General features: G+C 44.1%; 3 protein-coding genes across 4 annotated transcripts in view; all 3 read right to left on the bottom strand.

The window, feature by feature from the left end:
• Window positions 1-660, bottom strand: part of smtna (smoothelin a) — a 2,571-nt gene extending 1,911 nt beyond the window's left edge. The window contains exons 1-2 of the mRNA XM_030768087.1: window positions 553-660; window positions 239-314 (exon numbers count right to left, since the gene is read on the bottom strand). Of these exons, the coding sequence (XP_030623947.1) occupies window positions 239-314; window positions 553-660 (184 nt within the window). The remainder of the gene's footprint in view (window positions 1-238; window positions 315-552) is intronic.
• A 5,688-nt stretch (window positions 661-6,348) lies between these two features.
• On the bottom strand, window positions 6,349-8,739 carry slc35e4 (solute carrier family 35 member E4). The gene is made up of 2 exons (XM_030768086.1): window positions 8,154-8,739; window positions 6,349-6,911 (listed from the first exon to the last, which is right to left on the bottom strand). Exons 1-2 carry the CDS (start codon window positions 8,737-8,739, stop codon window positions 6,349-6,351), a joined length of 1,149 nt encoding a protein of 382 aa, XP_030623946.1.
• Window positions 8,740-13,120: 4,381 nt separating this feature from the next.
• osbp2a (oxysterol binding protein 2a) overlaps window positions 13,121-15,000 on the bottom strand; it is a 20,361-nt gene continuing 18,481 nt past the window's right edge. For both annotated transcript variants that reach the window (XM_030769389.1, XM_030769390.1), the window contains exons 13-14: window positions 14,712-14,932; window positions 13,121-13,263 (exon numbers count right to left, since the gene is read on the bottom strand). In XM_030769389.1, the coding sequence (XP_030625249.1) occupies window positions 13,121-13,263; window positions 14,712-14,932 (364 nt within the window). The remainder of the gene's footprint in view (window positions 13,264-14,711; window positions 14,933-15,000) is intronic.

Raw genomic sequence — 15,000 nt, 5'->3', positions numbered from 1 at the left:
AGAATGAGCAGGGGAAAAGAGAGGAGGTAACACACAGCCTCATGTCCCCAATTTTACTTATAAACAAACATTTCAGTGGCCTTTTAAAGGGACAGAGTTTCAAACAAACTGACCAAACACAAGCCAAAGGAGTCCATTAAGTTACGTAAAACCAGTGCCTTACGAAAAGAACGCAAGTCGTGCTTATTTTAGTCTGGAAAATGATGTATGCCACACAAAAATCTGCCCCTAATCTCACCCCTCTTCCTCTTCATCAGTTCTCTCATGGCCTCGCGGATCAATTTTCTCTCCTCAAAGTCTGTGGTTTTGTCCAGCTATCACACACACACACACACACACACACACACACACGCGCGCGCACACACATAAACACACACACACACACACACAGGCGCACAGGGGGAATGAGTCAAAAAGTGAGTCAGAACTCCAGTGCACCTTTACAGTTTCTAATCATTATTATCCTTAACAGACAAGTGAACTCTATGTGTGTGTGTGTGTGTGTGTGTGTGTGTGTGTGTGTGTGTGATATTTCGTGGGCAGCTGTATCACCATTTCATTGAGGACTTGCTCATCTTCGATGCCGGCTAGCTGCTGTGCTGTGATTGGACCGGTTTTGGCGGTTGCCGCAGAAACCTCTGAGGTGGAACCTGGATCCATTACCCCCACTTGTTCCTCCTGCCTCCACACTAGTGAGAGGACAGGTGAAATGCGTTCGTTCGTGCGTGCGTGTGTGGGAAAGCCAGTGTGTTTCCAAAATGAGGAAAAAATAAAAAGAAACAGAGAATACGAGAGTAAGAGATTTTTACGTGGTCATTATCAGCATAATAATCAAAAGCAATCAAATGAGTCGCGGTCGTACGACACAAACCCCGAGAAGAACGCAGGAGTAGCTGGGCTGAAAAACGACATCTGTTTAAACGCCATTATCAAAATATGGATCTCAGAGTAAACAGTCAGTGTGTTCGTTTGTGCTGAAACAAACCAGGCAACACGTGCAAAGCGTGCCAGTGTTTGCCCTGTTCTGCCTGCTTCAGGTGACTCACACACACACACACACACACACACACACACACACACACACACAATACGCCGGATATTCTCATCAATCATAAAAGAAAAATTTATCCTTATTTTAAACGATTCGTTTTTATTACGTCAGTTGCGTGATCAAAACTACACAATAGATGCAACATCTGGAAACTTCACGTCTTTCGCAACGCTTACACATTCGCAGTGTTCCTTCGGCAGCAGGAACGTGTGAGTGTAGGAGGAACGGGGAGAGAACAAGGAGGAGAAGAGGAGAAATAGGGAGAGAGTAAGGAGGAGAGGTAGCACTTACCTCTCCTGATGCTGCTGTCTGCTGGCTCTGGGGCCCCACCACTGTCTGCGCTGAGTTAAGGCAGGACTGTAGGAGAACCACACTGTGGAAGTCTGAAGCCTTCTTCTCCCTCACTCTCTCTCCCTTTAGGAGAGCCTTTTCAGAACTCCTCCAAGACCACTCCCACCTGACCCTTGGTGCTTTCATACGCTCCCCTCCAACACGGGCAAACACGGACAAGGAGGAGGAGGAGGAGGAGGAAGGGGGAGGAAGAGTTGTAATCACCCAGATATTGTTCCTTTAATCTCTCTCCCCGATCGTCTGTGTCCGTCACCTCAAGCCAAAGTCATCTAATATCTGTTCTCTGTTTGAAACCATTATTGTGTCAGATATGCTCTTATGATTATAGATATTTTGATTACGGAATTCTCGACCTGTTAGTTGCGGTGTTGTAGACACATTAACTACATCTACAAGGAACGCAGAGACCACAAAGCATTACATACATATTGTGACACAAACGTCCTACTCTTTTATTGAAAATGTAGCTTTTCACCACATCATCGTCTTTTTTTTTTTTGCGGTAAAATGTACAGTAAACACTTCATTTGTCTTATACCTAATGCTCTTTCATAGGCGGTTTATGGATTATGTACTTCGGTGGTATATGCTCAGAAAACCCTTGATCTTCCTGCATCAGAAGAGGCTTAACTGTGCTCCGAGACTGGGGGCCACTGGAGCTCAGTCCTCCTCACGGGGGGGGAGTCGGGTTTGATTCTAATCATTCACAATCAAAACACAGTGTTGTCCCCCCTGTGTCACCAGCATTACCTGTGTCTTTCCCACCAGCCATGTGGACAGAGAGCAATGTATATGAGTGTGTGTGTGTGTGTGTGTGTGGAAAGAGAAACCAGAGCTCTGGGGTATTATATAAGGGTCGTTTTCGAGGGACTGAAAGCGGAGGTTAAATGGTGAGGAGACACAGCAGGAGAAAACACTGCCTTATTAAGGCATGGGAGCAATCTGGTTGCCTGGCAGTACGACCAGGTTTATAGAGCGTGTTCAGGAGCCAAGCTACAGCATTTCAGTGTCTGCACGGCAACAGGAAACACAAACACATCTATCCGCGTCTTCAGACTGTCACCAAAGCCAAAACACAGACTTAGATAAACACACACACACACACACACACACACACACACACACACAACTTCTTACTTACCCTTACCCATATTATAAATGGACTTTGGACATATAAGAATTTGAAGGATTTGAGTGACTGCTTCAATAATCTGTTTTAATATTCTTATATTCTTATTCTTAATATTCTTTGCCCTGTTTTAATATTCTTATGCTACTCCTTTACCTTGTGTCTTTCCCTGATAAAGCTGATCAAATTCTAGCAAGACTGAATGTATCAAAGCAATACCAAATAGACTTAAAATGACAAAAATGCCCCACAGTTTTCATTAAAAATGTCATTTATCCCATTTATGACGAGAGCCGTGTTCCTGGGGAAAAGGGAACTGTGAACTGGGACAGGGCCCTGTCACTCAAGTACATCATATACTAATTTGACTGAACCAAATTGATCTGTGTCTGATGATGGCTGAGGCAGTGTGAGGTGAATTGTCTGTGTGACACAGAAATGTACTTTGGCGCCACCAAGTGGTAGAGGAAAGCTAGTGCATCTCCACACATCTATTGCCCAAATTAAGACTAAATTCTGAATCACAACTACCAGGCATTAATATTAACTATGACATTATGCTTGTAACTCTATGGTAGCAATGTAAAAATGCTTCAAAATGTTAAATTTTCTCATGTTAAAAAACAGTCAAAACTAGGACATGTTACTAATATTTTTCCTTTATTTTCTGTGCATTGGAGTCAGACCTGGATCAAATGAGTATTTAAAATATTTCAGCGGCGAGGTCCTGTCCCAATACTCGTACATTCCTCTCATATCTTGTACCCATTTCTATTAAAGTAACAAATATTCCAGCAGGACTAAGAGTGGTCCATTGGCCCAACACAGTCATCCCAAGGGATTCTGGGAGCTTAGCAAAAGCAGTGGGACAGGGCCCAGTCAGTCAAATACCTCAAATATTTATTTGACCCAGGTCTGGAGAAAGGATTATAGAAGGAAAGACAGGAGACAGCTTGTGTTTTCGAGCCAATATATTCAGGCAGCCTTCCATGATTGTAAAACACATAAGTGTAATAAAATAATTTTTTTTTTTTGTACATCTAACATTTGCAGACGGGAGACAATATATATATTTACACACACATATGTGAGGCCTTGACATTTGCTCAAAAAGGCAACATGTCTGTTAGTTATCAGTGCAAGTCGCGCTGCAAACCACATGGGAGAGTATTCAAAACAGCCTAGCGTCTGCACCCAAAGAGCGGTCTTACGGCCCACCCCTTGACAACACCCCCCCCCCCTTAAAAAAAATAAAAAAATAAAAAAATAAACTACCCTGCCCCCCTTCCCCCAAAACACACTCCGCTCAATATGTGACACAGATGGGACTCACTGGTCACCCTGACCGTGCAATGAGGTATTTCACTTAAACCGTCACTAAACCGATCACCTGATCCCAGGAGGATGCTGGGAAATGTATGCCGGAGACTGTCACCTCTCCTCCCCTGTTCCCTGCCAATGATCACTCATTAGATTTTGTTACAAGCTGGTGAAGACACACCGATCAGCAGCTGTGCTTATAGACAAAGATGGGAATGGCATGTCAACAAACGATTTTATTTCTGACTGAACGACAAAAAAAAAAAGACCTCAAATCCTTCACTGAAACTCAGGACAGACTCATTCTGGTCATTCACACAGTCAATTAGGAGAGACTTCCTCCGATTGGTCAGATGTTCAGAAGAGGTTGACTCTGATTGGTCAGTCACTTAGGAAAGACAGATTCCAGTCCTTTACTCAGGAGAGACTGAGAGTAACTGGTTAGTGACTCAGGAGAGACTGAACTTGATTGGTCAGTTGCTGTTAGGAAAGACCTACTCTGATAATATAGTCAAATGTAGAGCAGTTCCACCCAAACCTTTAATCTGAGGCCCTATTCGGCATATTGCCCACAGGAAGCTCTCCACCCTACCGCCACTAAGAGCAACAAAACACACCTCCTCTTTTCTCTATACACAAGAGCAACATGACTTCTTCAACACATACTGACGGTTTGGAAACAAGAGATCAAAGGCCTTGCCAATTTGACTCATCCAGGACGAAGAGCTTAATAAACTAGACAAACAGCCAGGTAAACTGAACCACTTAAGACAAAAGTTACTTCACAGTCAATGCACAGAGAGAAGGCCACTTCCTCCAACCGCTTCAAATTCAACACAAGAGCCGACACCATTTTTTAAAATGAGCCAGACTCTAATCGGTATAAAATTAAGGACCTACAAAAAGGGCCTGATACATCTAATGCACTTACACCCAAAACCCAGACAGACGTCTGTCTGACCTCAAACCAGAACACGGCTATAAAGGACTGGTAGAGGGAGGACTGCCCTTGGTCTGAGACCTGTGTTAGTGTTGCTTTTCCCACAATAAAATAAACTAAAATGAAACGAAAACACAGGAATCTCTCGCACATCTGTGTGGAGAGCTGATAATACTAATACTGTCCAGCAGAAGTAAGAAAAACCAAAAACAAAAAAATTTAACAAAAAAATGTATAAATTCAAAAAAAGAACAAACAAAACCAAAAAAAAAAAAGCACCCCTCGACAGAGACAAGCAAGCCCAGAAAAGCCCATTTCCGTGTAGCGCAGACTTTTACACAAACGGCGGAGAGGAGCCTCGTTTGGCTGTCTCCTGGGGTCGGACCAGTGCTAAAGATGGACGAGACTCCTTAGAGAACACGCGGGGAACCGCTGACAATTAACCGAGGCATGGAATCTATTAACCTCGGCGTGCCTAGTTGGTTCTTCTAGAACATTCTGCATGCGCAGCTGAGGTGCCGCTTTATCGAGAATGAATGACTGGGGTTTGAGGACAAGGTTGAGACGTTCCAACCTCCGGCACCTCATGTTTGAGCAGCACGTCACAAAGGGAAAAAACGTGAGCCAAACCAAAACCAGGATGTCACAGAAATGAGATTCAGCAGGCTCGCCTGACTCCGTGAGCGTTAACCACGTGACCCCTACGGAAAGCCGTCGTACCAGGACAAATCCAGTATCCCTGTCGGAAAAACACGGCGTCTCACAGAAAAGCTGCCTCATAAAATACCTCCCGAAAGCACAACCGGGGAGGAGTTTCTCAACAGTACCTAAAAATGTTATTCCTAAAATGTCTTTTTTGTTCTTTTTTTTTTTTTTTAAATGTGCCTGTCTCCGTGTGTCTTTTTTTCTTCGTTTGTTTATTTTTTTGTTAAAGTGCCTTGACAGGTTATCGTCAGCCATGAGAATGACACAAATGAACCCCCGACTTGGCTCGAGGCAGTTTTCACAGTGCAGTAGAGATAGCGAATAAGTCTGAGATGATGGGTGGGTGGGGGGGGCAGTTGATGGAGCCCTCCCCTGCCCCTGTGCTCATGCAGGTGTGTGCGTAAGTCTGATTGAGTGAGGGGAACGCAGTATTTAAAAAAAAAACAAAAACGAAAACACGAACCGTCAGCATTCGAAAGGCATATGTCAGATTGGTCAGTCTCTCTCAGTGCAGTACAGACTGACCTCCCTCTCTCTCTCTCTCTCTCTCTCGTGTACTCTCTCTCTCTCTCTCACGCACTCTCTCTCTCTCTCGCTATTAAGAGAACAACTGAAACTAGATCTGTTGGCACAGTGAGGAGGTACTGGAAAATCTGGCCAAACCATACACACTCAGTCCTGTCAGCATCATGAGACAGGTGTCACTGAGGTCAGTGCCCAAACATATCTACCCTGTCATTAAAGACCCCAAGTTTCCCAACCAGCGCAGCCAAAGCCGTTCACACAGCTCTTCCGCAATGCCTGGTTCTCAGCGAGCGTGGCTGTGAAAAAAAAAATGTGAAATGTCAGTCCTCAGTCCAGCTTTTCATGAAGATTGTCAACCGTGCCTTCATCGAGACCTTCTAGAGCTGGTTCTGAGGGGCTGGGGTCCAGGTCCAGGTCCAGGTCCTGATTCAGGTTCTCAGCCTTCGTCTCAACCTCCACCTCTCCGGTTTTGGCGTCTCCTCCCCGGGCACGGCGGGCGTCCAGATACCCCGCGATGAACTCCGAGTTCTGGTAGATGAGCATGCCGGAGAGGGTGAGGGCGGCGCCGGCACAGCTGAGGGCCGAGAGTTCACTGCCAAACAGCAGCTGGGAGAGCAGGAGGTTCCCCACCACGCTCAGGTTCCCCAGGATATGCAGCGTCACGGCAGAGGTCAGCGTGATGACGCAGCAGCTGGCCAGGTTGTACAGGACTGACCCGAGGCAGCTGAGAAGGATGAAGAGCCACAGGTGACGGTCGTAATGGAGAGGAGACTCTAACCCCGCCCAGTTCTCCAGCATCAGGGCAGCCACGGCCAGGATGCAGAAACTAGGGATGGACATCAGGTAAAGGAGGAAGACGGAGTTGATCTTCTCCTCCTGGAGCAGGATGCCTGTGAGAACGAACACACACACACACAAGAATGCAGAGGACACAGACAGAGCATTAAGGATAGAGAAACAGGGCATTGAGGAGACTACACTGACCTTCAGGTTCACCTAAAAACGGCCTCTGAATATTTGCTCATTAGCACATGCGTTGCGTATATATCATATGTAGTAAACAAGTCACATCACTATGAACGTGGACGGCAGTCAAAAATAGACGACTGAAACGTGACGCTTAATGGGCTGACCTACATGAGTGGAGCACTGCCGGGCGATACTTCAGGGAGCAAAAGAGGTTTTGAGAAATTGTGTCACACCAAAGGAAAGTTCCCCTTTTTTTTTCTTGGTGTTTCTTGTTTGTTTTTGTTTTTGTGTTTGTTCTGATTTCTAAATTCTTAAAGGGAAAGCGGCAGGATAGTCTGACATTTCATTTTTTTTTTTTTTTTTGGTATATATAATATACAACATTATCTGTTTAACCGTTTAACCTACACAACTTCTCGTTTAAGCCAAAACAGGAGGGAACACGTCGACTTCACAGCCACTTAGGAAAAAAAGTCCGGAGGCTGAACACATCCACTAGTTATGTAATAACCTGAGGAGCCGTCACTGAAAATATGTCCGGAATATGTGTTCCCCGGTATTAGATTTGCGTTTGTTTAAGCAGTGGCCATGTGATAAGGATTTTCCCAGTCAGGCAAACGCTATACAAACGACGTCTATGTGAACCACAGACAGAAACTACGCAAATTCCTTATCCACTTAAATGTTCTCTCTCAGTGTTCGGACTTGAAGATGTCACTCTGCGTAATAAAGTCCGGCTGACACCAATTCCCGCAAAGAGAAAACATAATCATGTATGCAAACTAGGAGGGACAAAGGTGTGTATGTCTGACAATTTTAACCCGAAAAAGCCACGTCTGGAGAAAAACATCTGTTTGAAGCCAGGCAGAACACGTTAGTAGACAGGGCGTGCGTGACTCATTCCTTCACTAAAACATTCCACTGCCCTGAATTTTGAGGTTAGTCGTCACCATGACAACCATATTCAAAATAGTCGGTAATGTCAGAGGAGACTGGTTGTAAAGGAAATATTTCCCAGTTTAAGGAATGGGCTGACTTTTAGAAACACAAACACTTTGTTTTCCCTTACGAAATTAAGCACGCATGTGATTGCCTCGTCTTATTAATAGAGCGTAGAGTGACAGAGGTTCATGATTTTCGTGCACACTTGGTTATAAACTTACTTTGTTGAATAGTTTTTACTCCTCGTAGCATTGTGGCGGCGAACACGAACAGGCAGCCGGTCTGGTCGAACTGAACCTCGCCCATTATGCTGAATGAGGCTCCGAGGCAGATGGGCATCATCGCTGTGTATTTGAGAATGTGATGTTGCTTTCCCAGAATGAAGGTGGATATGGCGAGGGTAAATAACGGCGTAGTCGTATAGATCATTTGTGCGAAAGACAGCTGAACATAGTTGAGACCCACGTTTCCAAATGCTATACTGGCGCAAAAAGTCAGGCTCAGTAAGAACACTTTACATTTGGCGCTAGTGGTCAAATCTCGTTCATCATTGCCTCGATGCTGGATAACCCTCAGTTTAATCAAGCCATAATCCACTACTATTGCCGTAAGCATGTGTAGCGCTGACAGAAGAAGAGGGTATCTGAAGTTGTAGACGGCAAATATCCACTTGTTGAGGCTGGATATTGTCGTCCCCGTCACTAACCAGACAACAACCGCAGACATGAGGTGCAGCATCTCCGGTTGCCTCTTCTTTGAGATGCCCCGGGTCGCCTCGCATTTAGAAAGGCCATCGGTGCTGATCATGTTCGTTTCATCCTCGCTTCTGTAGGGTAAACACATTTTGAATTCATAACGCAGTAACAGTACATTCATATTTGCTATCTTTCCTAGATAACAGTTGTGTAACGTCTACGCCAAGTACTGGTATATCAACGCCAAATATTGGCTCGCTGTTTAAATAAATAAGGCTAGCTGCTATAACGTTAGCTTCTTTGAGACAACGTCACTGTTTCTTCCTGTTGTTTTTGTTGCAGCTGTTATTTCTAAGCTCTAGACAGTAACCTAAAAGGAGCTAGACGACGCGGACACGTGTTATTATTATGTGTGCTGGAGGGGCTGGTTTTATAACTCATGCTGCCGACATTTGTTTGGGTAGGGAAGAGATGACGACTGGCCGGCTGCAGCTCAGGGAAAAATACTAGTCTCTCCCACTTCTCCACGACTGCGCCTGTGATTGGCCGTCTTTGCATATTCAAATCTTAAATTTATGAGATACCTTGTAACAAAAACCTAGAAGCTCTGAGTAAGTTATATTTAAATTGAGCGTTGGCAGAATTTGAGCTAATGTTTTTCGGTAATATTACCTTATTGTTGTCATAAACTAGTCATTATAATGACGTCGCCAAGAAGAAACGACCGTTTTTCCCTTGCTGCAGTATGCCATGACCCATAATAGAAGCTTACTTCATCAGTGATCCCGTGATTATAATAACCGGTAGAAAACCACGGCATTTCTTCCAGTATTAGTACGACGGTTTAATGTAAACGAGTCTCCTAGCGTCTACGACGCAGTTGTTCATTGTACTGCGACGAGGTATTAGCTATAGTCAAAAAGATAAGGGGCTTACCGCTTCCGCCAAAAACATATATTGGTTCAATGTAATAAGAACACAAGTTCGGTACCACTTAAAATGTACTGGCAGATTTTGCTGGAGGTTTAATTCGGAGTAATGTCTTGCTGTTCACATGATTGTGGCTCCATATGTATGCTCAGTTTTCCCCTTGGTAAATTATAATGATACGCTGACAGAACTAGACCAAAGCAATACGCTCTCGCAGCTGTTTCCTGCACATGACTGTCAGTGTGTGTTTCCTTTGACAGATCATTGAAGACTTGCAGCCAAATTCTTAGCATCCCCGTACCATTAGCCTCGAACCGATCGGCAAAGTCATACAGATGAATATGAAGACAGCACCAGTGAGCGGTGAACTGACATCACCGCATCTCAAATATGACGTTCACAAGCGGCATCGAACGGCGAGCCCAACTGCCGGCCCTTAGTCAAAACGCTACATTTACCGGTGGGACAATTCGCCTACCTTTTTTCTTTGGCCCGTTGAAGCTTAGTTAATTATCCGTTTTGTATGCGTGCATCGGGCCCGTTCTGTAGCCTCCTTTGCCCTGCCAGTTGCTGCCAGATCAGCTGTGAGGCGTGTACGTCACACAAACAGCGTCCCTTCATTCAGTGTGCTCCATGAAAGGGTGACCTCCGTGCCAGAGCATGGCGATAGACAATAGTCATTGCTATGTGGCCAGCACAAAGGGCACGAAAAAGGCCATCAGATTTGTCAGTGGGCTAACATGTCACTTGCTACAGCAACGTTTGCAGCTGCCAGCTTGTGGTATATTAGTTTCTAGCAATAGCCTATTCTCTAGTAATAACAGTATATGCGACTATTTGTGACCATAATTTAAAGGCAGCGCATACGAATACAGCATTACTCCATGTTTAGGGGCCCCCAGAGTACTTTTCCGTGTTTATCTGTTTTCTCGAACTTATACATGATATAATTTTGATTTGACTTTGTTATAGACATGTAAAGCCCTTTGAAACTATAAATAGTGATATTGGGCTCTAAATTTTATTATTATTATTATTATTATTATTATTATTAACTGATTATTTCTTGTAATGGGTTTTCGTATCAAATCAACGAGCACCTGTTAACCCTGACGCAGTTACAGAATTAAGACAGAATGAAGAAATTTCAGAACCAAGTTTTGCATATATGTAATTTCGCAGCACTAATGGAAACGTTCAGTGTTAAACAGGGCAGACAAGGCTTATGTGCAGCTTGTGTTAGAATCCTGAGGCTAAACTCCAGAAAGTTTGTGAAGCGCCTGCCAGCGGAGCCGTAGAACAGGCTGTTCGCTTCGTGGGACAGACTGTACAGTGCGCGCGAGTGGTACATTGCGTTGCTGTTCTCGTGCTTATGGCCAAACTCTGAAGACAAATGTGCCGCCGCTGCGACGTGTCTGTTACAGCCAGCATCCAGTGGCTTTACAGAACCGTTCCTGCCCGCTCGCTGACCACTCTTCCTGTACAGCATTACTAAATTTAACTATATACAGACGAAAGGGGAGGGGATTCAAATGTTACTCACTGTCCGACTCGAAAAGGGCACATCTTTTCGAGAAATCCCACTGATCTGGTAGACATGACAACCATTCGTCCCGCTGCAAATGTAAATAAGCAAGTCTTTACTTGTGGTTTGTCTGAGCTTTGGAAATTACCAGTAGACTACTATTAAAATGTTCCATAGTGCTATCGCATGGGTTTAACTTAAAACCGGGTGTGCATTTGTTAATGAAATAAGATTAGTTCCTTGTGGCATTTAGTGAGTAGTGTGGTTCAATTGGGAAAAAGTATCAACTCTCTTAAACGCAGCAATACAGAATTGTGAGAATAATTAAAGAAACACACACAATAAACGTTTCGTGACTTTCCTTACAATATGGTATTTCATTACCTTTCATTACCTTCATTACATCCAAGATTACACTTGGTAAGGTCACATTATGTTCGGTATGAGAAATATAATGCACTGGAAAAAAAAACTGTCACACCCCCCCCCCCCCCCCAAAAAAAAGTGTGCGCGAAGGCCTACGTACTGCAGTACACATGTCTCAGTACGAGTCCGTGGGGTTCAATACAGGCGCATGTTTAAATACTGCCACTCCAGCACACACTACAATAGGAGAACGTCACAAACGATCCAGCGATCCGTCAGTTAATCACACAGTCAACCACAGAGTTGTGGTTGTAGCAAAAGAAGAAGAGATTTTACGGGCGTGGTTTGTTTCTGAAAAACCTGTATGGGGTATATGAAGTTATCCTTCACATTGGTAACCATATTCTTTTGTGTCCATAGGCAAGTTACAAACAACGTTCAGTTTGCAAAAAATAACATTAATTTTTTTTTTTCTTAGTTTGTTTTAATCACATACGTTGTGGTTTTCATCACAGTTAAAAGCCTGTTTGAATTCATTTAGGAACTCAGCTGAAGCAGGTCACAAAAAAAAAAAAAAAAAAAAAATCCTTATGCCTGTCTTATCAGCTCATTTCAGACAAATGAACACACCCCCTCTAGCCCTGTCTTACCAAGGGCCCCTGTACAGACCTGCACAGACACTCTGAGTGAGCTTATGTAACACAGAGCTGCACACATACACTTTCATATAACCTGGAGAATACTCCATATCATGTGTTCTTACAATGCCTTAATGGATTGGAGGTTAAAATGTACAAGGGCACTATCCGACCCCCCCCCCCCCCCAAAAAAAAATCGGAATGCAGTCATATGCATGGCCAGCCAATCATAATACAGTGTGAATGTACCCACAGGGCTGGACAGCTATCTTAAACCGTCTTATGCAGAATATTCAGCACTGCAAGGGGGGCGATCTGAATTCAGTCACCACGGGACACTCAGTCTGGCAGGGCCAGAACAAAGATGAGTGGGTCCATGTGAGACCAAAGCCAAGCCTTGGGTGTCCGTGTAGATGTCCTGAACTTGGCAGACTCAGCCGTACACAGGAACGACAGGATAGTCCGCAGTCCTTCACAGACCGTCAGTGACCACGCCTCGCGACCTCTGTGTGAGGTCAAGGGTTCAAAATGCCACCAGACATTTCACAGGAACCTGTTTTGTTTTGTATTGTTTTCTTTCACTGAATCAGTCGCTGCATTGTTAGATTTTGCTATTAGATAAAGTGCGTACACTCATTGTGCTTAGATAAATATGTGGTTTCATGCATTGCGCCATTTTTCCTTAAAACACACACACACACACACACTCACACATAAACACACACACACAAACACACATAAACACACACCAGCTCAAAACCACAGATGAGCAAAATGGTGCCTGCTTAAGCAGAGACTTATTACAATTTCAGTTTGTTCAAACACGTCTATGTTGGAAGTACCAGTGTTTCAATGTTCTCAATACAAAGCTTTTCAGAGACACTCCCCCCCCTACACACACACACTTACACACACACACACATATACACACAGATTCTCATTCTCTATTTCCAAGGCAAGAATTTCCAGTTCTACTGCTAATGTGTCCATTGCTCCTTGTCCCGGCATGGTCACAGTCCCAGACGACGGCTGCCTCAGAAGATAGAGGGGCACTGGCTCCAGTCCTGTCTCTCTTTCGCCTCCCAGTAGCCTCCTCTGTAGACATAGCTGCTCTCTCCCGTCTCAGCGTCTGTTCTTTTCTCAAACCACAGCGGCTGGTAGCTCTCCACCTCTCTGCCTGCGTCAGAAACGACAGAGCGCGGAGAGAGGTGAGACAGGTGTTTCCAACACATTACCATTTTCTCATTGGACAATTCAACCCTTGTTCCTGAGGGTTTGGTTGGACAAAAGTTAAAAACCCTCAAGGCTCAAGACTCTTTTACAGTTTCTCTCCACTTGAAGACTTGTCCAATACTGAACTCAACGCATAAAGCGCATGGAGCCCTGGTTTCGACTGCGCTCCACTGCCCTAGTTTGTATGTTGGCCAATAGTCCACTCTGTGACAAAACTGTAAAGCAGACTCTCATGTCTTAATCCTTATTGCTGTGTGTTGCAGGGGGAAGTTCAGCCCTGTTTGACACATGGGCACACTATAACCCTCTCTTCTGTATTTAATACCTCAAACAGTTTTTCAGTGAAAGACTTGGGTTTATTAGTTGTTTTTTTTTTTTTGTTTGTTTGTTTTTTCTTTTTTTCCACCAAAATGTCAAAACCTGTAACTTTACTGGCAAAGTGACTTATACTGTTGAGGTGGAAGACACTGACTCCTCCCACTCACTCTCCGTAGATCAGAGATGTCCTCCGCCATGTTACCCATCAGCGTGTTCAGCGCATTCTAAGAGGCTCCTTTTCAAGTTTTAGTAAAACCTGACAACCTTTTTTCACCTTTGTGATGAAGTCCTCCATTACTACTATTCCTGTCTAACAAGGTTCCATGCTGGGATACAACCTACACCTCCCCTCCATACAGGCCTGTTGCTGTATGTATCTATCTAACTGTGTACTTAAAGATCCAGGCCTGTGTAGAGTATTTAATGACACACAGTCGTATCTGATGACTCTTTTTTCCCTGGTTAACCAGCCTGACAATGCCTTTCTATAGAGAACATTTTCTTGGACATTGACTTTGCTTACTTTTTCTTTTTATATGTGTGTATGTGTGTGTTCATCTATTTATGGATTTGTTCTTTTTGATATACATTAATGATCCATATACATTATTAATTTGATGTTCGTTATTAATTTTAATGTATTGATATACATGATTAATTATTAATAAATTAATGAGTTATTTTTAATATTGCATGTGTGTATTTATATGTGGGGGGTGTGTGGTCAGTCATGGGTCCAACGGGTCATAACTGTTCGATGTTAGAGCGACATATGACCCCTCCATTTCACAGTCCAATGTTGTCTCTTGTTTCCTTTTTAAATATGAGGAAATGTCTTTTATGTCATTTTATCATAAAAACAAATAAAGGAAATAAAAAAAAAGACAAAACAAAACAAATATACATAAAAAATACAGTACCATGAAAAACCAGAAAGATGATGTAATAACAAGGACACAACCGTCAAAATGAGTCCATATATCTACAATAACAAACTTCTCCTTTTAGAACACCTCTCTCTCTCTCCCCCCCCCCCCCCCTCTCTCTACTCCTCTCCCTGTCCCTCTTTCTTACCTTCCTCCAATGCAAGTGTAGCCTGCGCCTCCCTCTTCCTCCTCTCCAGTCTCTGTCGTTCCTCCAGACGCTGTTTGTGGGCGTTGGCCTCGTCCCACAGCCCCGCCTCCATCAGCCGTTGGTCGGGTCTCAGGCGGCTGTCGGTGGGAGCCACGCCCTCCTCCGGCTCGTTCAGGGTGAGGGCCAGGGAGGAGAAGTAATGCATGTTCTCCGCATTCTCTCTGCAGGAGAGACAGAGCTGAGACACTTTAGAAAGGCGTCAAAGCAGGCGACAGAACCTGGTTATCAG

The sequence above is a fragment of the Chanos chanos genome, chromosome 3 (assembly GCF_902362185.1).
Source record: "Chanos chanos chromosome 3, fChaCha1.1, whole genome shotgun sequence".
NCBI lineage: Eukaryota > Metazoa > Chordata > Actinopteri > Gonorynchiformes > Chanidae > Chanos > Chanos chanos.
The sequence above is the reverse complement of the archived record's forward strand: the minus strand, read 5'-3'. Positions and strand labels throughout refer to the sequence as shown.

What these genes read in the sequence shown, in the direction of transcription:
- slc35e4 (XM_030768086.1), bottom strand. Translation starts at nt 8,739, where the DNA reads ATGATCAGCACCGATGGCCTTTCTAAATGCGAGGCGACCCGGGGCATC. An exon ending in AGTAAAAACTATTCAACAAA is followed by an intron (nt 6,912 to 8,153) that starts GTAAGTTTATAA and finishes TCGTTCTCACAG; the next exon opens with GCATCCTGCTCCAGGAGGAG.